This window comes from Pelobates fuscus, chromosome 6 (genome assembly GCF_036172605.1).
Source record: "Pelobates fuscus isolate aPelFus1 chromosome 6, aPelFus1.pri, whole genome shotgun sequence".
Lineage (NCBI taxonomy): Eukaryota > Metazoa > Chordata > Amphibia > Anura > Pelobatidae > Pelobates > Pelobates fuscus.
In genome coordinates this window covers 118,443,660-118,471,166 of record NC_086322.1, presented here as the reverse complement: position 1 = coordinate 118,471,166, position 27,507 = coordinate 118,443,660, and the positions used below count along the sequence as shown (strand labels likewise).

Sequence of the window (27,507 nt, the reverse complement as noted above, 5' to 3'; positions counted from 1 at the left end):
GAGCTCTCCTGGCGGGTCGCAAAGTGACTCAAAACCCTCAACCAAGTTGTCTAGGAACCGTAAGGTCACCTATCTGAAAACAGTTCCATAAAATCCACAGCTAAGTATCGCTGAGGTGACTAGGAACCACCAAGTCCTCATATCGAAATTAGTTCTATTACGGTCATAGCTAAGTACCCCTGAGGTCTGTTCTTGGATTTGTTAATGTCAATGGCTGCCAGGGAGATAGTTTTCGGTTCCATTCGTGAGAAACCAGGGGCGCCGAGGGAAAGCTGCTAATAGCGGCTGGGCAGGGTAACTCCCAAACGGGGTTTTAGACCTGGACCATAGTCGGTGGGCAGGTGGGTGTCCAGCTTCCACACTCCTTCAGAAGTTTGTAGCAAACATCCGTGGAAAAGAGCATTTGTCACACATATATTAAAAAATAAAATTCTGTCTAAAAATCATCCATTTTTAGTTTCTGTATTCAATTCAACCATCAAGGTTAAATGTGAATGAATTACCTCAAGTAAGGGACATAATGCTTCAAAGGAAAACTACTATAATCTAAGGTGGGATGTCCTATGACTATGATTATACACCTAGGACTTCACGTATGTGGGTTGATCATTTTATGCATTTTTATTGTAATGTATAATATGTACACTATACAAAATGGTTTTCCTATCCAGTGTTGCTTATTTATTGTATCAAAATTGTATTATAAAGGCAAAATGTGGAAAAGGGCATTTTGTCCATTTGTAGAGACAAGAGGGGGTCATGTATGATTTCATAATATGCATAATGGAATCATTACATTTACATGTTACACAAATGAATAACCCATTTAAATGTTATAAAGCATATCTGTCTGTCTGTCTATCTATTTATACATATATAGCACTGATGCTGATAAATGTTGTATTTGTATGGTTTAGGCTGTGTATCCAGGACCTGGCAATAAATTGCATGTATAGCCAGAGTGCAAGGTCTGTTTTAGTTGCTTTTATGTATGTATATTTCTTTTTATATTTTGCTTACACTGTGAGAATGGCAAACCATGGCAAGTTGAGTGGGTTGTAACCTAACCTGACCTGTCAAATAAATATATATTCTATAATTATATTTCCTTCGATCAAGCTACATTTTCTTTTCAGTTATAATTCATTTTGGACCAACCTAATTGGGTGGCTAATCCCTGGAGTCTTGGAAATGCCTAAAATACATATACAAACAGGGAAAAGATGAATAGATCATCTGTAACCTTTTACTGTCAGAGCATCTTGAGGGACATTCACAACAAACACTAATACAATACTGGACAACAAAAGATGGTCTGTAGGGGCTGATGAGCTTAAAGATATATAAAATAATAGAATGCATGCTTCTCACATTGAATAATACATTGGGTAATTATTTATTTAGGTAAATTCTGTTTTACAATGAAGTTAACAATTAGCTGGGAAGAGTGTGAAAGCCCTAAAATCCATTTCTTACCTTTGAATGGTGAGCTTTGACAGGACGTTGAAGAAAGTATGATCTGCCAAACAGATTTGCCAAAATCAGCACAAGCTTTTCCATAACACTGCTTGGAAATTGTTTTGGGTCTGTGTGAGAAAACAATTTGAAATAACTGTACTACATGTAAAAAAAAAAACACAAGGGTTATTTACTAAAGTAAGACTTGTCAGTAATTCAGAGTGAATTCAAAGTAAATTTCAAAGTTACGATCAGAGTTGCCTAACTGGAAGGACAGTTGAATTGTATAATTATTCCCACCAGCTGCCTTGGCCTTAAATTTGAAATGTATTTTGAATTCCAGTCTGACTTTAATGCATGTTTGTTATTTACAGTTTACAAACCTACTGAGCCAACAATCCTACATTTGCAGGATTAATCACTAAAGTGAGAATTCAACATCTTTCAGATTTGTTTGTTAGTTTTGGCATATTCGTCATCAAACCTTACCCACCCACCATTGACCATTTAGACATACAACACAGGGTGCTTCAAGCTGTGGCAATGGAAATCATTCAAATTACCCATATTGCAGTTTTTGTTGACTTAAAATCTGTAATGTACATGTTCCGAACATAGTCATGTAATAGCCAAAAATAAAAATAAACATAAACTTTAGAAAACGTAAATAATTGTAAATAAATAAATGTAAATAATTATTTATATGTACCTTTCTCGCATGGTTGACAGAATTCATGAAACAAGTTCTTCTCAAGGAAATGGACAAAGACAAAATTTGATGGTTCATGGAAATGTAAGTGTGTAGCTAGTCCAGTAAATGCCATAGGGTTACAGTCCTGATCTAAATATCCCTGAAAAAGAACATAAACATAGTATAATGAGGAGATGCAAGAGGATTTAGTGTACCTTAGAAATGTAGAATGTGATGCAGACAAGACACAGTTTTTAGATGTGGTATGTCCTACATTTCCTACAGCTTTGTGGTGTTTAGGGTATCATTATCCAAAAGCAACATTGCATAGGCATTCTACATGGCATAAAGACCATGGACAAGTTGAACTTTAATGGCCCCTCACAGATATATAGATATATAACCAACCCAATGCAAAGCCACATCGTTCACATGACCGTATTGGCAGTTTACGTCACTACCTGCAAGAAGACTGACTTGACATTTATATGTAACACTATTTAAAGGGACACTATAGTCACCAAAACAACTTTAGCTTAATGAAGCAGTTTTGGTGTATAGATCATGCACCTGCAGCCTCACTGCTCAATTCTCTGCCATTTAGGAGTTAAATCACTTTGTTTATGAACCCTAGTCACACCTCCCTGCATGTGACTTGCACAGCCTTCCTAAACACTTCCTGTAAAGAGTCATCTAAAGTGTATCCTTTCTTTATTTCAAGTTCTGTTTAATTTTGATTTTCTTATCCCCTGCTATGTTAATAGCTTGCTAGACATTGCAAGAGCCTCCTGTATGTGATTAAAGTTCAATTTACAGAGCAGGAGATAAAATTGTTTAAGGTAAACTACATCTGATTGAAAGTGAAACCTGTTTTTTTTAATGCAGGCTCTGTCAATCATAGCCAGGGGAGGTGTGGCTAGGGCTGCATAAACAGAAACAAAGTGATTTAACTCCTAAATGACAGTGAATTGAGCAGTAAAACCTGAGAGGCATGATCTATACCAGGCATAGGCAACCTTCGGCACTCCAGATGTTTTGGACTATACCTCCCATGATGCTTTGACAGCATTATGGGTGTAAGAGCATTATGGGAGATGTAGTCCAAAAAATCTGGAGTGCCGAAGGTTGCCTATCCCTGATCTATACACTAAAACTGCTTCATTAAGCTAAAGTTGTTTTGGTGACTATTTGTGTTCCTTTAATCTTATAAGTGCTCGAAATGCCATTCATATATATAATATAATAGAGAAGGTATTAGGCTGCTAGGATAGGACCTGTCAAGAATGGAGTACATTGACGTTGTTGCAGGCTTATGCAATGTATGATTATATAATGTAACTAAACCCCCATTATTTTTTGCCTAGATAGGTGTTTTTAAATAAATCTATTATAATCTGAGACTTGAAATCGCTGTTTAGTGAATGAGCGAGTGCTCTGGATTGTGCATTTTGTATGTTTATATATATATATATATTTATTTTAATTCTGTTTGTATATGTATGTATTATTTCACTGAATAGTTACATTCACAGTCAGCAGTGTTTGTTTGTTTGTTTGTTTTCTTATTATAATGATTGAACCTGCTGGCAAGGAAGGAAGCAGCAACCAAGAAGGAGGAAGGAGAGCCACAAAGGACAGGTAAAATGGAGCCCTGTGGATGCTAGTTGAAGAGCTTTATGTGTGTGGAGTGGTCCTTTGAGGAGATTTTCTGTGATTACTACACAAATCATTCACCAGTGTTTGGTACATTCTGTTTTATTGAAAATATACTACAAAACATAAATATTAAAAACTAAATGTAAATACCAGTTAATGTGTATGCTATAAACACTACAGAAGATGATTCTTTGCGTACAAATTCTCTATATTTGAATTTTTGTTTCACAATTGTATTAATGGCATTTTGGATTGTATTCATTGCCGTCTCTTGTAAATTATTTGCAAAACAGTTGGGTGTGCACTTACAGTCTGCTAAACACATTAAAGGAACACTATAGTCACCTAAATTACTTTAGCTAAACAAAGCAGTTTTAGTGTATAGATCATTCCCCTGCAATTTCACTGCTCAATTCACTGTCATTTAGGAGTTAAATCACTTTGTTTCTGTTTATGCAGCCCTAGCCACACCTCCCCTGGCTATGATTGACAGAGCCTGCATGGAAAAAAAACTGGTTTCAAATAGATGTAATTTACCTTAAATAATTATATCTCAATCTCTAAATTGAACTTTAATCACATACAGGAGGCTCTTGCAGGGTCTAGCAAGCTATTAACATAGCAGGGGATAAGAAAATCTTAATTAAACAGAACTTGCAATAAAGAAATACTAAATAGGGCTCTATTTACAGGAAGTGTTTATGGAAGGCTGTGCAAGTCACATGCAGAGAGGTGTGACTAGGGTTCATAAACAAAGGGATTTAACTTCTAAATGGCAGAGGATTGAGCAGTGAGGCTGCAGGGGCATGTTCTATACACCAAAACTGCTTCATAAAGCTAAAGTTGTTCAGGTGACTATAGTGTCCCTTTAACATCAAAGAGCACAGCTGAAGTGGTAGAGGTTAACACAGTAAAGGAGTTTAAGCATGCGTGGGATAGGCATAAGGCTATCCTAACTATAAGATAAGGCCAGGGACTGATGAAAGTATTTAGAAAATTGGGCAGACTAGATGGGCCGAATGGTTTATCTGCCGTCACATTCTATGTTTCTATGAGCAGGTAAAATCTAAAAATGATCATGTTAAATTAGTAATACATACCTCATGAATTAGATAATGCAGTGAAAAGAGACAATACAGCTGTAGCATTTGTGTTTCCACTGGTTGTTTAAATGACATCAGCGAGTGCTTCAAAATCGATAAAGCCTGGATTCAAAATTAATAACAATAACAATAGCAACATCAAGATTATGTCAATAACATCATCCCTTGTGAAGTAACTGATTTTATAATAGGCATGAACATATGCAAAACAATAACAAAAAAGTTCAACCGAATGTCTCACCAGACGGCAGTCCTCCTGGCAGTATATTTGGTTACGTTTAAATAGCAAAACAAAATCCATTCACTTCATTAGCAACCGTTTTGCAATTTAAGCCAAGCACCCAAATTACTAAACATAAGTTACACCTTAATATTTAAAGAAAAAACAATTAACAATGGCCCAGTTATCTGTAGACACAATTCTTCAGACTCTCACCTCCCTGTAATGTTACACCTTCCAGCAGAACTATAGAATAAAAGTTGGGCAAAGTTCATAAAATAATATAAATTACACGTTTAAAGCATCTCTGCTAAATCATGCATCCTAGTAGGATTCCATTGAGGTTTCAACGTAACAAACACACTCCTCTTCTGTTGTAGACTTTAGTTAGTTACATCAGTGTCACATAGTAACTAGCTGAAATCTACAACAGAATGCAGAGCTATTAGATGTCAGCCATGCACTAAAACATCTAAATTGAGTAAGACTTTTAATGTATGTTGCCAAATGTATCTATCACTACTAGCACTACTAAAACAGCACCTATGTAAATTTGTTCTGGAACGTTTGATGGTGCCTTAAGAGGTAACAATATAATGTTTCATTGTGGTTGTTAGGATTGTGGTTTATTTACCTCTAGAAGTTATTATAGAATGCAAATAGGGAGATGTGAGCACAGGGGAGAGGGAAAGATGGAGCTGAGGGAAGTGAGGGAAATTAAACTGAGTGGAGAGAGGTTGATGGAGTTGTATGGGATAGAGAGAGCTGGAGCTGGGGAGAGAGGCACACACTGCCTTGGAGGGAGAGCATAGGCTTCCAGAGCTGCAGGGCCAACATCACGAGGGTACAGTGTTAAGGGGACCAGCCATGCTTTGGTCCCTTGCGTCTGCAAGGGGCTGTGTATTGCTACGTAGTCCGGTTTCGCAACGGACCAAGTTGCGGAATCCTGTGATGGCATGGACCCCTTACGAGGTACAGCCTCTCCACATGCACGGCTACACTGGGAAGAAGTGATGTCTAATCTATTCCTCCTAGTGCTCATAAGCGGCAATGTTCGAAGACAAAACTGCCCATCACAGCCACCTGAGTACACCCCTCAGTCAGTGCTGGATCCCCACTGGGCAACCTTCCTAGCAAAATGTATGCATAGAGTAGGAAAAAGGTAGGAGTAGGGTAATTAAAACAGCTTAAATTTAATTATTTAAATTTTTGTGTGCCTCTGTCAGTACCTGTGTATGTGTGTCTGGTACTGTGTGTCTGTTAGTGTTTACATGTGTGTGTGTTTGCTAGTGTGTATATGTGTGAGTCCGGTAGTGTTTGTGTGCCTGGCAATGGGTGTTTGTATGTTTACTGTGTGTGTATATGTTTGCCTGTGTGTCTGGAACTGAGAATCACTGTGTATGTCTGTCTGGTAGTTTGTATCTGGGTATATGTATATCCCCACTATTGTGTCTGAAAGCATGTCAGTGAGTATGTGGGCCTCAGAGACTGTTTGTAAGGGGCCTTGGGTGTGATGACGGTAGCCCTGCAGAGTGGAGTGAAAGTTGAGGCCGAGGCTGCAGAGTAATATGCTGGCACCCACTGGCTGGAAACTGTGCCACATTGAGAAAGGAAACAGGAAGGGGTCCCCACCATTAGACACCGGGACCCTGTCAGTTAGTTTTATTATTGATTGCATTTCTTTTAATTATTAGTAGGTGAGGGCCTTACAAAGTCTAGAGCAGCCTCTGTTTAACGGCTAAGCAGCTACTGGCTGCTCAGCGTTTTGGAGATATACTTCCAGTTGTGTCATGTTGAGTGGGGTTAAAGGAGGATTTAATCCTTCTAACAGTTATACAGGGGTATATTGCCCACACAATAAGCTTTTGTATTACTTATGTATTTTTTTTAACCGTATGCCCACAGTAATTAGATAGTTTTGCCTGCAACAATTACCATAATAATTTTTTTGAGTGAATCCAGTTGAAATTCATTGTTTGATAAATATGACAATTATATATTTTGTGTAGGAGTCCCATATGTACATCACTTATTTTAAAATACACACTGGGTAGTGACTAATATTTCTAAATTACTGAATTTCCTCTTGCCTTGGTCATTTTGTGCAGCTGAATTTGATCCCTAAACTCCCCATATGTGTAGTATATTGAGCAAAATAAATAGAATCATAAATAAGTTTTGCAGGAGTTCATGTAAGAAATCTGTTGATTTTTGTTAAGGGGGATTGGGAATGCAGATGACTTTAATTCAAGCCAGTGGCAGAACTCCCGCTGTCGTCCCCTGCAACCAGGGTGCCCGTCGGCATTGTGGTGTGGCCCTGGCCACATGGAACAACCGCCAGGGCTGCTTTTAAGGGGCCAATTTGGTGGCCCATGCTCTCGGGGCTACACGATGCCAATAAATTTCCTGGGGCCTGGTCAGCTCTGCGGCGCTTTAAGCGCACGACCGGGCCTCAGTGATGACGTCAGAGCGCTGGGAGGAAAGCTGTCACTTCCTCCCAGCAAACACAGAGCCGCACGGGAGAAGAGGAGGGAGTCAGAGTGGGAGCACCAAAAATGTAGGAAACAGGAGGGTTACTAAAAATGTTAACAGTTTGCATGCTTGTGTGTTTGCATGTGTGTGTGTGTGTATGTCTGTATCTGTATATCTGAATGTGTGTCTGTGTGTGTCTGTATATGTATATATGTGTGGGCCTATGTGTGTGCGTGCGTGTGAATGTCTATATCTGTATGTGTGTGTGTGAATGTCTGTATATCTGCATGTGTGTGTGTGTCTGCATGTATGTGTGTATGCATGTATGTATGTGTGTCAGTATGTATGTGTGTGTCTGTATGTGTACTTGTGTGTCTGTATGTGTATATATTTTTCTTCATGTGTATCTGTATGTGTATATCTTTGTCTGTATGTGTATATCTTTGTCTGTATGTGTATATCTTTGTCTGTGTATCTGTTTGTCTGTGTATATGTTTGTCTGCATGTGTATCTGTTAATCTGTATAGGTATCTGTATGTCTGCATGTGTTTCTGTTTGCATGTGTGTCAATGTGTGCCCATATGTATCTGTATGTGTGTCACTGTTTATATCTGTATGCGTGTCATTCTGTGTATCTGAATGTTTGTCATTAAGTGTGTCTGTGTATCTGCATGCATGTCTATATGTGTATCTGTCTTTATGTGTCTCTGTGTATCCACATGTGTGTCAGTGTGTATCTGTATATGTGTCAGTGTTTGTATCTGTAGAAGTGTCATTCTGCGTATCTGAACATGTGTCATTCTGTGTATCTGAACATGTGTCATTCTGTGTGTCTGTGTATGTATCTGTATGCGTTATATTATACAAATGGAGGGGCGGGGGGAGGGAAGATGCCTGGTGGTGGCCTCAGGGCCATTTTTGCCCCGGGGCCCTGTGGTTTCTAGTTACACCTCTGATTGCAATGCAAACAATACATAATGGATGCACAAATAGTAAATATTTATATTTCTTTATGTTATACACTATAGGTATATTAATTTTTTAACGATATTGAAGAGCCCATAGTATACAACTTGCCATACAGAGTGTTCATTTTTTTCATTTGCATTATGTACCAGTGTTTCTGCTATGTCTATACTGTGTACCCCCTCTTCTATTTTTATTTATTAAAATATTTCCTTTGTCCATAACTATAGGTGCAGGCTAGTATGATTTATTACCTAAGAACCTTACCTTAGCTTTGGCATCTTCTGTGTCATCTGCTCTTGCAGCCAAGAGCATTACTCGTAAGACCAGGGAAATGGATAACGGAAATTGTCCTTTTAACTGAGGAACATTGGATTTCAAAAGTTTTTTTACTTTAGGAGTTGGGATAGTGAAGAAGAAGACATTTCCCAACAAATCTTGGCCACGTCTTCCAGCACGTCCTGACATCTAGAAAAATGAACATTTGCAAATATAATGTTAGAGATAAAATAATATCTAAATCACTGGCAGGAAAAAAAGGTCACTGTCTAAATATGTACTAACTATTGGCATATGAGTCTCCAGGTTTTAATGTGTGTATTTCTACGATTAAGTCTGCATTTTATACTTAGTGTCTGTAAGCAGTTGTTTGGGTTTACTGTGCAATTGTGAGTATACCTATGTACATTATGCAAGCTTCACTAAACAATTAATAGATATGGCTACTTTAATCAGACGCTACAATCTATACCTCAACTCGTGTGGACTCCCCAGCAAAAAAAATTAAACAGATCAACCAATTACTGTTTTCTACAACCCAATTTCTTTATTGCAATATCTATAATTTCTTGCAGCCCCTTAGGCTTGTTGCTCTAATTTGCCCCCATGTCCAACTTAAGGAGTAGAAGGTGACAGGTATCTCCAAAATTAGAAATTTGATTTAAAGGTCCATTTTCACCATGTATCTGGAACAGATGTCCAGGTTTAAAATTCCCAACAGGTCCATATTTACCTATTTCTAGCTAGCAGGGACTCTTTAAAAAATTTAGTATATCAATTATTGCAAGACAAATAGAAATTCACAGACTGCATCCTATATTTTTACACACTTGCGTTCATGTATTACACAAACTTATAATACTCCCTTGTGCTAGTCCACCCTATTTTCTAATTCCCACCATACTCAGGGCCGGATTAACATAGGGGCTGATGGAGCTGCAGCTCCAGGCCCAGGCCCATGGAATAGGCCCATTGGTTTAAAAAAAAAAAAAAAAAAAAATTTTTTTTTTTTACATTTTTTTTTTTTTTACACACTACTCTTAGGGTTGCCAGGTATTTCTCATGTATTTCTTAGGGTTGCCAGGTATTTCTCAGAAGTATTTCTCAGGTATTTGAGGCTGCCTAGCCGGTGCCGGTATTGCAGTAATACCGGCAATACAAATGTCTGTCTCAGTATAAACATAGTTTATTCTGCAATACCAGCGCCGGCCAGTAGGGGTCGCTGTTTGTGTGGAGAGAGGCAGTGATAAGAAGTTACGGCATCTCCCTCCCTGCCTCTCTCTACTCACTGATCCGCGGGGACCAGTTCTGCACAGAGAGTCCAGACAGCAGCTCCGAGACATGGGGACGCTGAGACATTGGGCACTGGGTAACATGGGGACCCTGAGCATGGACGTCCGCAGGAATTTTTCCGGGGGGAGGGGGGACATAATTGTAATGACATCCATGCTTGGCCCCTTTTTGACAGTGTCATGAAAGGGAAGGAGCATAGTCATTTTCACATAAAGCCAGGGTGAATAGCGTTTTCACAACTATGGTGTCAGGAATATATGTTTGTATTCCTTACACTATAGTGTTCCTTTCATCAAATTACAGGAACATTCTGGTCACCATAACAACTTTATCTAAATGAAAATGATGTGATGCAAGGAGGCCCCTGGGTGCTCTTTCTTTGAAGGGGTTAAACCGCTCTCAAATGGTTTACCCCCAAAGGCTTCCTTCAGCTCCAGATCTCCAGGTCGCTCAGTGGTATTCAACTTCTGAAACAGAGTGTCAGGAAGTGCAGATTGACGTCAGGCATGGGTGCTGCAGATTGGCTAGAGTGGTCAGCTGACCCTCTAAGCCAATCGCTAGTTCCCGATTCATAAAAATGTTTTACGTTTTTATGAATGGGGAGCTACTGATTGGCTTAGAGTGCTAGCTGACCCATCTAGCCAATCAGCGGCACCCCTACCCAGCGGCCCTCTGTGTTTCCTGACACTCAGTAAATAAAAGTGAACACATTAACACTGATATTGTTTGTTTTTACCTGGGGAGATGAGAAGGTCCAAAGTTTCCCTGCCAGGCCCAGGTACCAACGCCTAATGATGTGGTGTCCAGAATGAAGTGCTCCAATCTCATTTTCTTCTCCTTCTTGGCCTTCTGAGGCTCCTTCTGCTCCTTTACCTTTCTGCTACTTTCTGCTTATTTTGCGCCCTTCTGCTCTCTTTCTGATCCCTTTCTGCTCCTTGATGGCCCTTCCTGCTTCTTGATGGCCCTTCCTGCTTCTTGCATACCCTTCCTGCTTCTTACTGCCCTTCCTGCTTCTTTCTGCCCCTTCCAGCTTCTTGCAGCCCCTTGCTGATCCTTTCTGTTCCTTCTGATTCTTCCTGCCCCTTCCTGCTCCTTGCTGCCCCTTCCTGCTCCTTGCAGACCCTCCCTGCTCCCTCTTCCTACTCCTTGCTGCCTCTTCCTACTCCTTGCTGCCCCTTCCTGCTCCTTGCTGCCCCTTCCTGCTCCTTGCTGCCCCTTCCTGCTCCTTGCTGCCCCTTCCTGCTCCTTGCTGTCCCTTCCTGCTCCTTGCTGTCCCTTCCTGCTCCTTGCTGCCCCTTCCTGCTCCTTGCTGCCCCTTCCTGCTCCTTGCTGCCTCTTCCTACTCCTTGCTGCCTCTTCCTACTCCTTGCTGACCCCTCTTGCTCCTTGCAGACCCTTCCTACTCCTTGCAGACCGTCCCTACCCCTTCCTGCTGCCCCTTCCTATTCCTTGCTGACCCCTCCTGCCTCTTGCAGACCCTTTCTGCTCCTTGCTGACCCCTCCTGCTCCTTGCTGCTCCTTCTACTTTACCCTCCTGCTCCTTGAAAACCTTTCGACCCCTTCCTGCTTCTTGCTGCCCCTTTCTATTCCTTGCTGGCCCCTCCTGCCCCTTGCAGAACCTTTCTGCTCCTTCTACTTTACCTTCCTCTATGCGGTCTCCCCCACCCCCCATCCCTCACTTACCTGCTCTGTAGGCTGCCTCTGTGCTGCTCCCCTGCGGTTTCAGTCATGAGAGAGAGGCAGGGATAAGCTGTAGCTTCCTGCCTTTCTCCATTCACAGCGCCACCTACTGGCCAGCGCTGGTATTGCACTGTATTCTCACACTAAAACGAAAAATAGCAGCACAAGCTGAAAAATCCGGGGGGGCCAAGTACCCCCTTTACCCCCCCATTCGGATGCCAATGACCCTGAGACACTAGGGACACAGTGGCCCCATGTCTCCCAGCCACTGTCCCCAGTGTCTCAGTGTCCCCATGTCTCCCAGTGTCCCCATGTCTCTAAGTGTCCCCTAGTGTCCTAGTGACATCAGGACACATGGAGACATGAGGACACAGACTCTAAGGGACACTGGGAGACATGGGGATACAAACACTAGGGGACACTGGGTGACATGGGGACACTGAGAGGCATGGAGACACAGGGAGACATGGGGACAATGGGCGACTGAGACATAGGAGACATGGCAGTGTTCCCATGTCTCCCAGCCAGTGTCCCTAGTATCTCAGTATCGCCATATGTCCCTGGTGTCTCTCAGTGTCTGTAGTGTGCCAGTGTCCCTAGTGTCTCAGTGTTTCCTAGACTCCCAAAGTCCCCTAGTCTCCCAATGTCTCTGTGTCCCCATGTCTCCTAGTGTCTCAGTGTCCCCTAGTATAAAAGAAAAAATCTCAGGCACTCAATGTGATAGATTTAGGCAGGTTTATTGGACACCGCAACATTTCGACCTGTACCCAGGTCTTTATCAAGTCTCCAATGTCCCCTATGCATCAGTGTCCCCTATGTATCAGTGTCTCAGTGCCCCATGTCTCTCAGTGCCCATAGTGTCTCTGTGCCCGTAGTGTCTCTGTGCCCGTAGTGTCTCTGTGCCCGTAGTGTCTCAGTGTCCCCTAGTATAAAAGAAAAAAATCTCAGGCACTCACTGTGATAGCTTTAAGCAGGTTTATTGGACACCACAACATTTTGACCTGTACCCAGGTTTTTATCAAGTCTCCAGTGTCCCCTATATATCACAGTATCTCAGTGCCCCATGTCTCCCTGTGTCCCCTCGTGTCTGTCACCCAGTGTCCCCAAGAGTCTCAGATTTCCCAGGTCTCCCAGTGTTCCCTAGTATCTGTGTCCCCATGTCTCCCAGTGTCCCAATGTCTCTCAATGTCCCATAGTGACATGGGGACACTGGGAGACATGAGGACACAAACACTAAGGGACTGGGAGACATAGGGACACAGACATTCCCCCTTTTTGTGTATGTTCGCCCTTTCGGACGTTCTGGTTATGTGATTTGTGTCAGTAGCCCACCCTTTTACCGCATCCATAGACTTCCTGCTTTACTGGACACTGCTGTTAGGGGGTATGGGTTTACTTGAAAGATGACGGAATGAGATTAGCAAAGGGTATGTGTTTTCTCATAGTTGCATCCTATGAGTTTCCCTACAGCATCATCTCCATCAGATACATGACGCTTAGGAGGTAGGACTGTTTTAGTGTTTTTGGTCAATAAGATTTTGTAATTAGGCCCATCATAATTATCAGCACCAGGCCCACTGGGCTCTTAATCCGGCCCTGACCATACTAAACTTACACATTTACCTTATCTCTCACCAAGGAGGGGTGACTGTACATTCCTGGTGGTTCAGAGTTACTGTGCAGGCTACCAACCTGAGGGCTTGTATAGTGAAGGGGAGTCTGGGAGACTACAGATTTCACCTTCGGCAGGTCCTCTCCCTCTCTCACAGCTCTGAGCTAACGGAAGTGGCAGGAGTGCCTGCCTCCACCTACAAACTTCCTTCTTAGACCTCAAATCAAAATGTTGTACACTGCATGCACGCACGCAAAAGAGGAAGTGCTTCAGGGGCTCCTAAAGGAGGCTTCTCAAATAGTCTTTGATAGGCTATTTCCCTGTGAAGAGACCGTTGGTCTCTTCTAGGGGAAAAGGGAGGGCCTGCAAAAGTTGAAGTTAATAAGAAGCTGAAACTAAAAGAAAAAAAAAAAAAGATTGACTGTAAACAGTCAATAATTATAATATGTTGTTTTGTGGTTTTTTTGTTTAGTTTTTTTTGCTACTTGAAGTATATCAAGGCCAAGATTGGGAACAAACACTGAGTTTTAACCCCTTAAGGACCAAACTTCTGGAATAAAAGGGAATCATGACATGTCACACATGTCATGTGTCCTTAAGGGGTTAAACTGAAAACAGCAGCTCTCTGCAAACATTGTAGGTGTATCAAAGTATTGATACAAAAGGAAAAATAACCTGGGAGGATAGAGAACACATTAGGGCTAATGTTTCACAGTAAAGATTTTTTTCCCAGACATTACAAACTCAGCAAATGTGGAACAGAACATACACAATGTTTCAATAGTTACCTTTCAAACTAAATAAGGCTGTATATACACTGCACTTATCACATGCACACACCAACACTTTTTGTTCCTTATACATTCCCAATCAATTGCCAGGATGGATACCCCGCCCCATAGAGATAACACGATAGAAGACATAAAGAAATCTAGAGTATATGTTTAGAGATAATTACTACAATAACAAATTGCTATGTAGCCACAAAAGGGTTGTAATAAGAATATTAAAATACCTGTCTGTAGTTCAATGCATCAAGGTAGATCGAATCATGCAGAAAAACTACCGATTTACAGGGCATGTTGATACCAAGTGCCAATGAACCTGTAGCGGTCACAACCTTGTAATGAAAAAAAAAAAAAAGAATAAATTACAGCTAATTTGTTGCGCTATTAAAAAGTAATAACATAGTTACACATTGACAACTTCTGCGTCGCTGTGTTTACCAAAACTATTAGTTGTATTATTATTACATAAAATAAATCAAATTTAGAAAGCAATGTCATAGAACAGACAAATGAAACATACAAGTAATGGTGATAACAACAACAAACAGGAAATAGGGTGTGACCCTGCTAAACAAGTTTGCAGTCTAAAGGAAAAGCGTAAAAATCACAAAAAAAGCAAAAAGTAAAAGATTAACCCCCTAAGGACAGATGACGGAAATATTCCGTCATGATTCCCTTTTATTCAAGAAGTTGTGTCCTTAAGGGGTTAAATACATGTAAGGTCAATACAAAGTGGACAGACAGAAATGACCAGCATGTGAATAAGCACTTTGGTTGTATGGTGAGGTTCAGAATAGGCCAACAAAAAGTGCAGATTTCAATAGAAATGTACACTTTTAAAAATTAACCTGGTTACACTCCCTGACTTTCAAGCAGATGACAGGTTCAGTTACTTCCTGGTTAGGTTAGCTCAGTGGAACTAAACTCAAGAGGCAGTAATTGACCAGAACACCTTCTCTTTGAGATGCATTGGGAAGTCTGTGATTGGACAGCCAAAGAAAGTTTTGGCGGGGTTGGAAGTTGAGAGTTTGCAAAGGCAAGAGAACTGCAGGTTTCCCAAGCTGCTTTCAGATATCCTCCCCCCAAAAATAAAAAATGCATAATTAAATGCATACATGTTTTCATTAGGGATATTTCTACTAAACTGTGATTTTTATTTATTTTGTATTTGGTCACTGGAGTTTTCCTTTAAAAAGAAGGAGATTGAATGCAAGATTTGACAATTGGCTGGTTATGTAAAGGCACTAAGCCTGTTGGTAAACATTCATGGGAGTACCACTGACTAGAGGAAAAAACTAGCAATAAATAGTTTCTATTTCAAGGACCAACAATACAATGTTTTGGAATGACTGTGTTTCATGAAGTAGACAGTGATCCAGGTAAAGTAATCCTGTTAATCACACATCACGATAATATGCTTACCTTCACAGAGGTATAAAATCAATCTGTACATGTGGCACAGTGTTAGAAGTAAAATGTAGATTTAATTACATTTTCATCCATACCTGGGTTGGCAATTTGGCACCAAGTCATATTGGTAAGAAAAAGGTGTATTTTAAATGGTTATTCCAACCAAAAAACTGTGTTTGAAGAAAACTATGATTTTGGTCAGAGTAACCTTTTCCATACCAGTTTTAGAATATAGCTAAAAATTACCTCAGTTCCAGCCTCCAGGCCAAGTTCTCTCTGCAGCCCAATCCTCATTGGCAGCTGTTACCTCATAGGGATGAGGTAACAGTTACTGGATAGGGATGTATATCAGGGCGTTCAGGCTGAGGGAAAGACATGGGCAGGCATGGCTGTCTGGCACAAGCATGCTATGTGTTCTGGTGCCAGATGCCAAATATGCACAGAATTGACATTAGCCAAACCAGAACTCTTGTTTCAGACTGGCTAATGACACCCTAATGACGTTGACAGAGATGGAGTTACAACTCCCGCAACAGAGGGGTTACACTCAGTATTGCAGCATTTCATAACTGAACATACAGACCTCAGACACCATGACCACTTCAAATCAGTGAAGTAATCATTTAACAATGGAGGAGAGGCAGAGAGGTAGATATAGAGATCAAGGCTAAAGTTAAATCTGGGCGCTATCGACATGTCAATGAAAAATGAGAACACAAGGAGCCCAGAAATGGATCTATGGATATCCCAACTAAACCAGACTTGTGGGATACATGACAACATAAATAGATGGAGCAAGAGAGTGGTCGGACATGGGCACTGTGAATGGAGTCAAAAGAAACAGAAAGGCAAAAAATAATTAGAGAGAGGCATTACCATTGTATTTAATGGAATTTGTTGTGTCAGTCAATCAGTTAAGTATGTATACAAATAATACGGTTATCAGTGAACTATAACCAGTACTGCTGTAAATGCCCAGCAAACACTTGCTATGCACAGTCTTCTGTATTGGAGTAGGGAAGCTATTCTGAACTTTGTAACAGAAAAAGAATCCACCTGTGAGGATGGGTCCAGAACATAGGAACCGTCTCACTGGTGGAAAAACACCTTAGTGGACACTCCAGTGGTGTCCTGGGGCATAACCCCTACTGACTAAAGAACAAACAAAATACTCAAGGAGCTGGAGTGATCCAGACAGGCTGAGTATATACTGGATATAATACAAGGATAAATATGTGCCGTGTAATAGAAAGAATCAAAAAATTATAAAGAAAAATGTGAAAATTAAGTGAAAACTTGCCTTAATGGCTCACCTCTATGAAAGTTAATAAACCCTATTACCTATACAACTCTGAAATAAACAACTGGCTGCTGACTTTATTGGGCAAAAAACAAAAGGTCAAGACCAGAGTTAAGAGTGCATAAGTAGGTAGATGTCAGGTAGCTGACATGGGTGTCTAGGGAATAGGTCACTAAGGAGAACCTAAATGGTTCCTGTATGCTGTATGGATGGTTAAAGGCTCTCGACCTGAACTAGTCTGTGTATAGGCAGTTGATACCACTGTAGATAAGAGAGTCATAGACCAACATGGCATACGGGGCAAAGTATAGCTACTGTCCTGTATATATTGGAAGAGTCTAGCAATTAGGAGGGACTGCGGTATACCCCCCAGAGCCTAGTGCCAGACAACTGTAACGTCAAACAAATAATGGTAACAGTATATACAAGATAGACCCCAATGCAGTCTGTGGGAATTCCCCTGCAGACTATTATGTAGTGACCAGGGTATAGGACACTAGGGAGAACCTAAATGGTTCCTGTATGTCGTATGACTGGTTAATGGCTCTTGACCTGTGATAGTCTATTTATAGATAGTAATAGAACTGTAGGTAAATGAGTCATAGACCAGTACGGCATATGGGGCAATATATAGCTATTTACCTGTGTATATTAAACGAATCTAGCATTTAGAAGGGAATACAGGGTATCCCCCAAAGTCTAGTGCCAGGTAAACTGTAACTCCAAACAAATAATGGTTACAGTGTATACACGGTAAACCCCGGTCCAGTCTGTGGGAATTACATCTCTACAGACTGTTACGTAGTGACCAAAGAGAGAGGTGAAAAGACAGAGATTAGAGTGACTCCATGTGCAGAACCATACTTAGAATGTTGGTTGCCTGCACATGGTGATAGATAGTCCTAAGTGAAAATAAAGTGAACGAAAAAAGAGCCCATAGAGCCCGACGCGCGTTTCGGTGCTTGCTTAGATGCACCTTCGTCAGGGGCTAATAGGAGACTGTTCCTAGTCTCCTTTTTGTATGTAATCAAGTCCCAGTAACTCAAAGATTAACCAATCAGCAGGCCGATATCGGGCGCCAAAATACCTCTTATGCATATGCTAATTACCTGGACTGAGCCAGCCAATCATATGCCCTGTACTCTGACGTTTTCCTGAGACCGTTTAGCAGAATATGTGCCGTAAGAACATCAGAGGCACTTTCCTGCTAGTTTTATCAGAGACTTGGGAGACTGTAGCAACTCGCTTTTTATGTGTGTTTGGTCAGGAGTGCCTTGTTCCAATGTTGCACAGCATTGCTTATGTACTTTTTGCCGTGTTGATACTAAGTATCGGGTCCCACGTGGGCATATGTTAATAGGCTGATCTGAACCAGCCTATCATCTGCCTTAAATTCCGACGGGTTTCTAATCGGAATTTAACCGGCTACTTGCCGGAAGGGGATCGAAAAACTAGGTATGCTGATAAAGTAAGAATCAGAGGCTGAATCACCTCCGTGTAAGGCTTGGTTTCAACAGGACGAGTATATCTTATCGGGTATATTCCATTGGATGTTGCTTAGGTGCTGAAAAAATAAATAATAATAACTAAATGAATAAATAAAATAAATTAATATAATCTCAGCTTGTTCCTGTGCAAAATTTCTTTTGTGTGGACCGATATCCTGTCATAAGTCAATTGTATAGTGCAAAACCAATTAAACAGACATAAAAGCTCAAAGAGCCAAGCTTTAGCGTTAGTCTTCACTAGTGTTTAAGATGTATATTTAACATCTTAATCATCCAGACGGGAGTGAGGGGACATAATTCCAGTCTACTCTGTTTCTGAGAGTGAAGTAATCTCCTGTCTCTTGGTTAGTTCATGATATTGCCTATTTTACACACGTTACTGTGTTTGGGCATATCTTGTGTTGCAGTCTCAGATAGAAGGCAGGGCAGATGGTCATATAAACTTGAGTTATGGTATTCCTGATAGACATAAGGAAAATAAATGAAATGAAAAAGATGAAAAAATGTGTTGTGTATTATTAATTTACAAATATTTACAATATATACACATTACCCTTGGGTAATAATAGTAAAGCGTGCTTAAGATATATATAGTTCATAGAGAGAGGATACAGATCATTGCATTTTAGACTTGGCGGTGGTACGAAAAAGATAGAAGGTATTCAAATGAAGGGGGTATATGAGAAGCCTTCATTAAGTCCATTTGGGGACAAGGTTTTCAATGTGAAGATCCAGTAGCTCTCCCTCTGGAGAAGTCTACTGTCTATGTCACCTTTCCTAGGGCCAAGTTTAATTCTTTCAATGCCGTTGAAACGTAAGCCATGTGCTGAGCCACCGTGTCTTAGTTTAAGGTGTCTAGAGATGACTGTATCTATTTGTCTGGAGGGGTTCACAGAGTTCACGTGTTCAAGGATCCGTTTCTTAAAGGGTCTGAAAGTCTTACTAGTAGGGATCGACCGATTATCGGTTTTACCGATATAATTGGCCGATATTCTGTATTTTCGGCAATATCGGTATCGGCCAATAGAGATACCGATATTGCCGATAATACCTCCTAAGACTGCCAGGCTCATTACAAGCCCGGCGGTCCTGGGGGGGCCGGCAGCAAGCGTTTACTCACCTCCCAGCAGCTCCTCCAGCTCCCCAGAGTAAATCTCGTGAGACACGCGACCGTCAGAGCGTTGCCATGGGTTACCGTGGCAACACTCCGTGCAGCACGCTGGCCGCAAGATTTACACTGGGAAGCTGGAGGAGCTGCTGGGAGGTGAGTAAACACACTGCATTATATACACACACTATACAAACAAATACTATACAAACACACTGAATTATATAAACACACTATACAAACACACTGCATTATATACACACACTATACAAACACACTGCATTATATACACACACTATACAAACACACTGAATTATATACACACACTATACAAACACACTGCATTATACACACACACTATACAAACAAATACACAAACACTGCATTATATACACACTATACAAACATACTGAATTTTATAAACACACTATACAAATACACTGCATTATATAAACACTGCATTATATTCAGTGTGTTTATGTAGTGTGTTTATATAATTCAGTGTGTGTTTGTGTAGTGTTTTTATATAATGCACACTACACAAACACACTGCATTATATAAACACACTACATTCACTATACACACACTACACAAATACACACACACTACACAAACATACACACTTTGCATTTAGTATATACAGCATTCACTTTACACACACTACCCACACACTACACAAACACTCTGCTTTCATTATATACACACTAGACAAATACACACTGCATCCATTACACACACACTAGACAAATACACACTGCATCCACTACACACACTAGACAAATACTCACTGCATCCACTACACACACGCACAACACACACACACTACACAAACACACACTGCATCCACAACACACACACACTACACAACACACACTGCATCCACAACACACACACACTACACAACACACACTGCATCCACAACACACACACACTACACAACACACAATGCATCCACAACACACACACACTACACAACACACAATGCATCCACAACACGCACTGCATCCACAACACACACTGCATCCACAACACACACACACTACACAAACACACACTGCATCCACTACACACACTACACAAACACACACTGCATCCACTACACACACACTACCAGGGCCGGCCTTAGGCATTTGGGCGCCCTGTGCGAAAAATCTTCACAGCGCCCCCCCCTTCCCGTCTCCCCCCTCCCCCACTCCTTCCCCCTTCCCACACACCCTGTCACACACACACACAGGCAGACAGCCATACACACACACACAAACACACTCAGGCAGTCATACACAGACAGCCACACACAAACACACACACAAACACAGACATAGAATGTGACGGCAGATAAGAACCATTCGGCCCATCTAGTCTGCCCAGACAGTAACACATAGGCAGTCACACACGCAAACACACACACAGGCAGACAGCCACACACACAGGCTGGCAGTCACACACAGACAGCCACACACAAACACACAGAGGCAAACAGCCAAACACACAGAGGCAAACAGCCACACACACAGTCACACACACAGTCACACACACACACACACACAGAGACAGTCACACACACAGACAAACAGTCAAACACACACTGGCAGACAGCCACACACACACACACACGCACGCACACGCAGACAGTCACACATACACAAGCACACGCAGATAGTCACACACACACAGGCAGACAGCCACACACACACAGTCAGACACACACACACACACTCACTAACAGACACACACACTCACAGGCAAACACACTAACATACACACACTAACAGACACACACACTAACAGACACACACACTAACAGTCACAGCCACACACTAACAGTCACAGACACACACACTAACAGTCACAGACACACACTAACAGACACACTAACAGACACACACTAACAGACACAGACACACACTAACAGACACACTAACAGACACACACACTAACAGTCACAGACACACACACTAACAGTCACAGACACACACTAACAGACACACACACTAACAGACACTAACAGACACACACTAACAGACACACACACTCATTAACACATTTTTTAAATTTTATTTAAACACACACCACCCACCCCCCCCCCCCCCCCAGCCTCCTTACCTTTGGGAATGCTGGGGGGGGGTCTCTTCCTCCCTGGTGGTCCAGTGGCTGCTGGGTGAGCGGCACTGGCTGACGGGCGGGCGGCTGGCGAGGGAGCACTTCCTCTGAGCTGTCTGCTCAGCTCCCTCGCGCGCCTCAGAGTGAGGCTGGGAGCCGAAATATGATGTCATATTCCGGCTCCCAGTCTCACTCTGCGGCGCGCGAGGGAGCTGAGCGGACAGCTCAGAGGAAGTGCTCCCTCGCCAGCCGCCCACCAGCGCCGCCCGACCGCCCAGCAGCATGTCTGTTAGCCGCAAGGCTAACAAGACATTTGCCTTGGGCATTTGGGGGCGGCTTTTTTTGCCGCCCCCTGGAAAATGCCGCCCAAGGCAAATGCCTTGTTTGCCTCGCGGCTAAAATGTCCCTGCCGTGTGAGCTATGCGGCCGCAGGGCGCCCCCTGCTCCATGGCGCCCTGTGCGGCCGCACAGCTCGCACACCCCTAAGGCCGGCCCTGCACACTACACAAACACACACTGCATCCACTACACACACACACTACACAAACACACACTGCATCCACTACACACACACTACACAAACACACACAGCTCCCCTGTCTAAACACACTGCATCCACTACATGTGGCATGTATATTTTGTGCATTTACCTTTAGAAATAGTTTTTATTTTCCAAAATGGTAAATGTACAGAATATCGGCAAATTATATCGGCTATCGGCCTGAAAGTTCACAGAATATCGGTATCGGTATCGGCTCTAAAAATTCAATATCGGTCGATCCCTACTTACTAGTACCCAGCCACCTTTCACTACCTAAACCTGCAAATACATGGCTTAAAACCCCAGCTATGGGTACCTTTCAGTGTGGCCGCTGTAAAGCATGTAAGTTTATTCGCAAAAATTCTAAAACTTTTTTGAACTCCACCAATACCCAGACACATACGGTCAACACCTTCTTCAACTGCCAAACGTCAGGTCTGATATACCTTCTGACATGCAGCTGTGATCTAAAGTATGTAGGAAAGACTTTCAGACCCTTTAAGAAACGGATCCTTGAACACGTGAACTCTGTGAACCCCTCCAGACAAATAGATACAGTCATCTCTAGACACCTTAAACTAAGACACGGTGGCTCAGCACATGGCTTACGTTTCAACGGCATTGAAAGAATTAAACTTGGCCCTAGGAAAGGTGACATAGACAGTAGACTTCTCCAGAGGGAGAGCTACTGGATCTTCACATTGAAAACCTTGTCCCCAAATGGACTTAATGAAGGCTTCTCATATACCCCCTTCATTTGAATACCTTCTATCTTTTTCGTACCACCGCCAAGTCTAAAATGCAATGATCTGTATCCTCTCTCTATGAACTATATATATCTTAAGCACGCTTTACTATTATTACCCAAGGGTAATGTGTATATATTGTAAATATTTGTAAATTAATAATACACAACACATTTTTTCATCTTTTTCATTTCATTTATTTTCCTTATGTCTATCAGGAATACCATAACTCAAGTTTATATGACCATCTGCCCTGCCTTCTATCTGAGACTGCAACACAAGATATGCCCAAACACAGTAACGTGTGTAAAATAGGCAATATCATGAACTAACCAAGAGACAGGAGATTACTTCACTCTCAGAAACAGAGTAGACTGGAATTATGTCCCCTCACTCCCGTCTGGATGATTAAGATGTTAAATATACATCTTAAACACTAGTGAAGACTAACGCTAAAGCTTGGCTCTTTGAGCTTTTATGTCTGTTTAATTGGTTTTGCACTATACAATTGACTTATGACAGGATATCGGTCCACACAAAAGAAATTTTGCACAGGAACAAGCTGAGATTATATTAATTTATTTTATTTATTCATTTAGTTATTATTATTTATTTATTTTTTCAGCACCTAAGCAACATCCAATGGAATATACCCGATAAGATATACTCGTCCTGTTGAAACCAAGCCTTACACGGAGGTGATTCAGCCTCTGATTCTTACTTTATCAGCATACCTAGTTTTTCGATCCCCTTCCGGCAAGTAGCCGGTTAAATTCCGATTAGAAACCCGTCGGAATTTAAGGCAGATGATAGGCTGGTTCAGATCAGCCTATTAACATATGCCCACGTGGGACCCGATACTTAGTATCAACACGGCTAAATGTACATAAGCAATGCCGTGCAACATTGGAACAAGGCACTCCTGACCAAACACACATAAAAAGCGAGTTGCTACAGTCTCCCAAGTCTCTGATAAAACTAGCAGGAAAGTGCCTCTGATGTTCTTACGGCACATATTCTGCTAAACGGTCTCAGGAAAACGTCAGAGTACAGGGCATATGATTGGCTGGCTCAGTCCAGGTAATTAGCATATGCATAAGAGGTATTTTGGTGCCCGATATCGGCCTGCTGATTGGTTAATCTTTGAGTTACTGGGACTTGATTACATACAAAAAGGAGACTAGGAACAGTCTCCTATTAGCCCCTGACGAAGGTGCATCTAAGCAAGCACCGAAACGCGCGTCGGGCTCTATGGGCTCTTTTTTCGTTCACTTTATTTTCACTTAGGACTATCTATCACCATGTGCAGGCAACCAACATTCTAAGTATGGTTCTGCACATGGAGTCACTCTAATCTCTGTCTTTTCACCTCTCTCTTTGGTCACTACGTAACAGTCTGTAGAGATTTAATTCCCACAGACTGGACCGGGGTTTACCGTGTATACACTGTAACCATTATTTGTTTGGAGTTACAGTTTACCTGGCACTAGACTTTGGGGGATACCCTGTATTCCCTTCTAAATGCTAGATTCGTTTAATATACACAGGTAAATAGCTATATATTGCCCCATATGCCGTACTGGTCTATGACTCATTTACCTACAGTTCTATTACTATCTATAAATAGACTATCACAGGTCAAGAGCCATTAACCAGTCATACGACATACAGGAACCATTTAGGTTCTCCCTAGTGTCCTATACCCTGGTCACTACATAATAGTCTGCAGGGGAATTCCCACAGACTGCATTGGGGTCTATCTTGTATATACTGTTACCATTATTTGTTTGACGTTACAGTTGTCTGGCACTAGGCTCTGGGGGGTATACCGCAGTCCCTCCTAATTGCTAGACTCTTCCAATATATACAGGACAGTAGCTATACTTTGCCCCGTATGCCATGTTGGTCTATGACTCTCTTATCTACAGTGGTATCAACTGCCTATACACAGACTAGTTCAGGTCGAGAGCCTTTAACCATCCATACAGCATACAGGAACCATTTAGGTTCTCCTTAGTGACCTATTCCCTAGACACCCATGTCAGCTACCTGACATCTACCTACTTATGCACTCTTAACTCTGGTCTTGACCTTTTGTTTTTTGCCCAATAAAGTCAGCAGCCAGTTGTTTATTTCAGAGTTGTATAGGTAATAGGGTTTATTAACTTTCATAGAGGTGAGCCATTAAGGCAAGTTTTCACTTAATTTTCACATTTTTCTTTATAATTTTTTGATTCTTTCTATTACACGGCACATATTTATCATTGTATTATATCCAGTATATACTCAGCCTGTCTGGATCACTCCAGCTCCTTGAGTATTTTGTTTGTTCTATTCTGAACTTTATTTTGTGGTTAGAGTCCCTATAGGATTTGTCTGTGTGTTATTGCATTCTCTGCAGTCATTGTCTCCAGACTGCTGGCTATTTGTTCACCACAATGCAAGTTTTACCTCTGTTCCTAAAGTGTGCGGTGTTTGTTCTACATATTGAGTGTGTTATCACTTGCACACAGTGGCAGAATCAATCATTAAACGGTGACACCTAAGGTACACAAAGAAGTGCACACATTGCCTTTTAGGCCAAAGTAGCCAAATTGGAAATATAGCTGACTAGGAAAACATTTTCTAGATTGGCTTTTTTTAATCAAAACTTTTAAATTCACTTTGAAATCGTGACAATTCTCACTTTAGAGAATTGTTCCTATATTAACAGGAAAAAATAAGAATAAAGTACACATGAGATCAGAGAGAGTAAATGATTAAAGGACAAAGCAATGAAGACAGGAAGATAGAGTGGAGCACAAAAAATGTAACAGAGTGGACAAAGTAAAGTGGTCTGAAACAGAAGAGGTCTTATAAAAATTTGAAGAGAAAAAAAATATTAGATGTGCTATTATTTCCATATTTAGTTATGTGTTAAATTTCACAAGGCAAACATAATAGCATACTTAAAAGTTTAGCATTAAGATTAGACCAGTTTATAGTGACTGCTGCATTTTTACTCACCCTTACGTATCCCAATCTGAATAGCATCTCAACAAGAAATCTTTCTTTTGGCTTCATAGATCCATGATGATACCCAACACCAATCTTTGCCAAAGACTTCAAAACTTTCCCTTTTCCCTCATTTCTAACCTTTTCACAGATGGTTATGAAGGTCTGTAATATAAGAAAATATTTAAACATAAATTAAGATTTGGTCATTGTTGGCTATTAGCTGTCAGAACTTAACTATCGGCTTCTCCGACACGTCTTTGTCACGGACCAATGACACGCCCCCTTCTCTGACGCGGCTTCCTCACGCTACTTAGAGGAACCGCGCCAGATTCAAAGTTCTTGGTTATTTTGAAGCTTTCTGAACTTCTGACCAGCTGCAAACAATCTCTCACTAAACTTCAGAACATGTACCGAACCTGGACTGTTCATACCGTGGATCTCCGTCCTCCTTCTATTGACCTTGGATTACCTTTGGAATACTTACTGCTTTGTAAAACCTTCCAAGTAACGGCAAGTTATACATTTGGATTAATCCTCCCACTTTCACTTCAATACTTACTGCTTAATTATTTTCCGTGCCTCCTTAGTTCAATTAGTGGACAAGCTATCTACATATTGTATTCCTTAAAGCTACATGAGCTCTTTTCATCAAACTTTCTACATATTGTATTCCCTAAAGCTACAGGAACTCTCTCATCAAACTCTCTACATATTGTAATGCTTAAAGCTACAGGAACTCTTCTCATCAAACACTATACATATTGTATTCCTTAAAGCTACAGGAACTCTTCTCATCAATCACTCTATATCTTGTATTCCTTAAAGCTACAGGAACTCTTCTCATCAAACTATCTGCGTGTCGTGTTCCTTAAAGCTACATGAGATCTTCTCTTCGAACCATCTACATATTCTATTCCTTAAAGCTAAAATAACTCTTCTCATCAAACTATCTGCATGACGTGTTCCTTAAAGCTACAGGAGATCCTCTATTTAAACCATCTATATATTGTATTCCTTAAAGCTACAGGAGCTCTTCTCATCAATCTATCTTCATATTGTTTCATTAAAGCTACAGGAACTCTTCTCATCAAACTATCTACATATAGTGTTCCTTAAGGTTACAGGACTTATCTCATCAATCTATCTACATATTGTATTCCTTAAGCTACATGAACTCTTCTCATCAATCTACCTTCATACTGTATTCATTAAGGTTACATGAACTGTTATCTTTAAACTATCTTCATATTGTGTTCAGTAAAGATTCATGAACTGTTATCATCAAATTATCTTCGTATTGTATTCCTTCAAATTACAAGAACTGTTCTCTGCAATCTTCCTTCTTGTAAAACTCCTTAATGAGGAATTGTTGCATCTAAATTCTAATTACTATTCTAAAAACCCTAAGGGTTCTCCTAACTATATTTCTGCAGTTGAGTTCCACTCCAAATCCATAGGAAACATAACATTAGCTGACCATAAAATTCCAACATCTTTCATTTAAACTCTTCCCTATAGAGCATTTTATGTTGAAAAAAATCCAAGAAGTACAAATTGAAAAAATGCTGTGGTGTACTC

The 27,507-nt window shown here is 41.1% G+C and overlaps 1 protein-coding gene across 2 annotated transcripts in view; it reads right to left on the bottom strand.

Annotated features, from left to right (window-relative positions):
• LOC134614422 (probable ATP-dependent RNA helicase DDX60) overlaps positions 1-27,507 on the bottom strand; it is a 118,941-nt gene that overhangs the window by 10,417 nt on the left and 81,017 nt on the right. For both annotated transcript variants that reach the window (XM_063458190.1, XM_063458189.1), the window contains 6 exons: positions 25,939-26,091; positions 14,446-14,550; positions 8,834-9,034; positions 4,906-5,010; positions 2,168-2,309; positions 1,477-1,586 (listed from right to left, as the gene is read on the bottom strand). In XM_063458190.1, the coding sequence (XP_063314260.1) occupies positions 1,477-1,586; positions 2,168-2,309; positions 4,906-5,010; positions 8,834-9,034; positions 14,446-14,550; positions 25,939-26,091 (816 nt within the window). The remainder of the gene's footprint in view (positions 1-1,476; positions 1,587-2,167; positions 2,310-4,905; positions 5,011-8,833; positions 9,035-14,445; positions 14,551-25,938; positions 26,092-27,507) is intronic.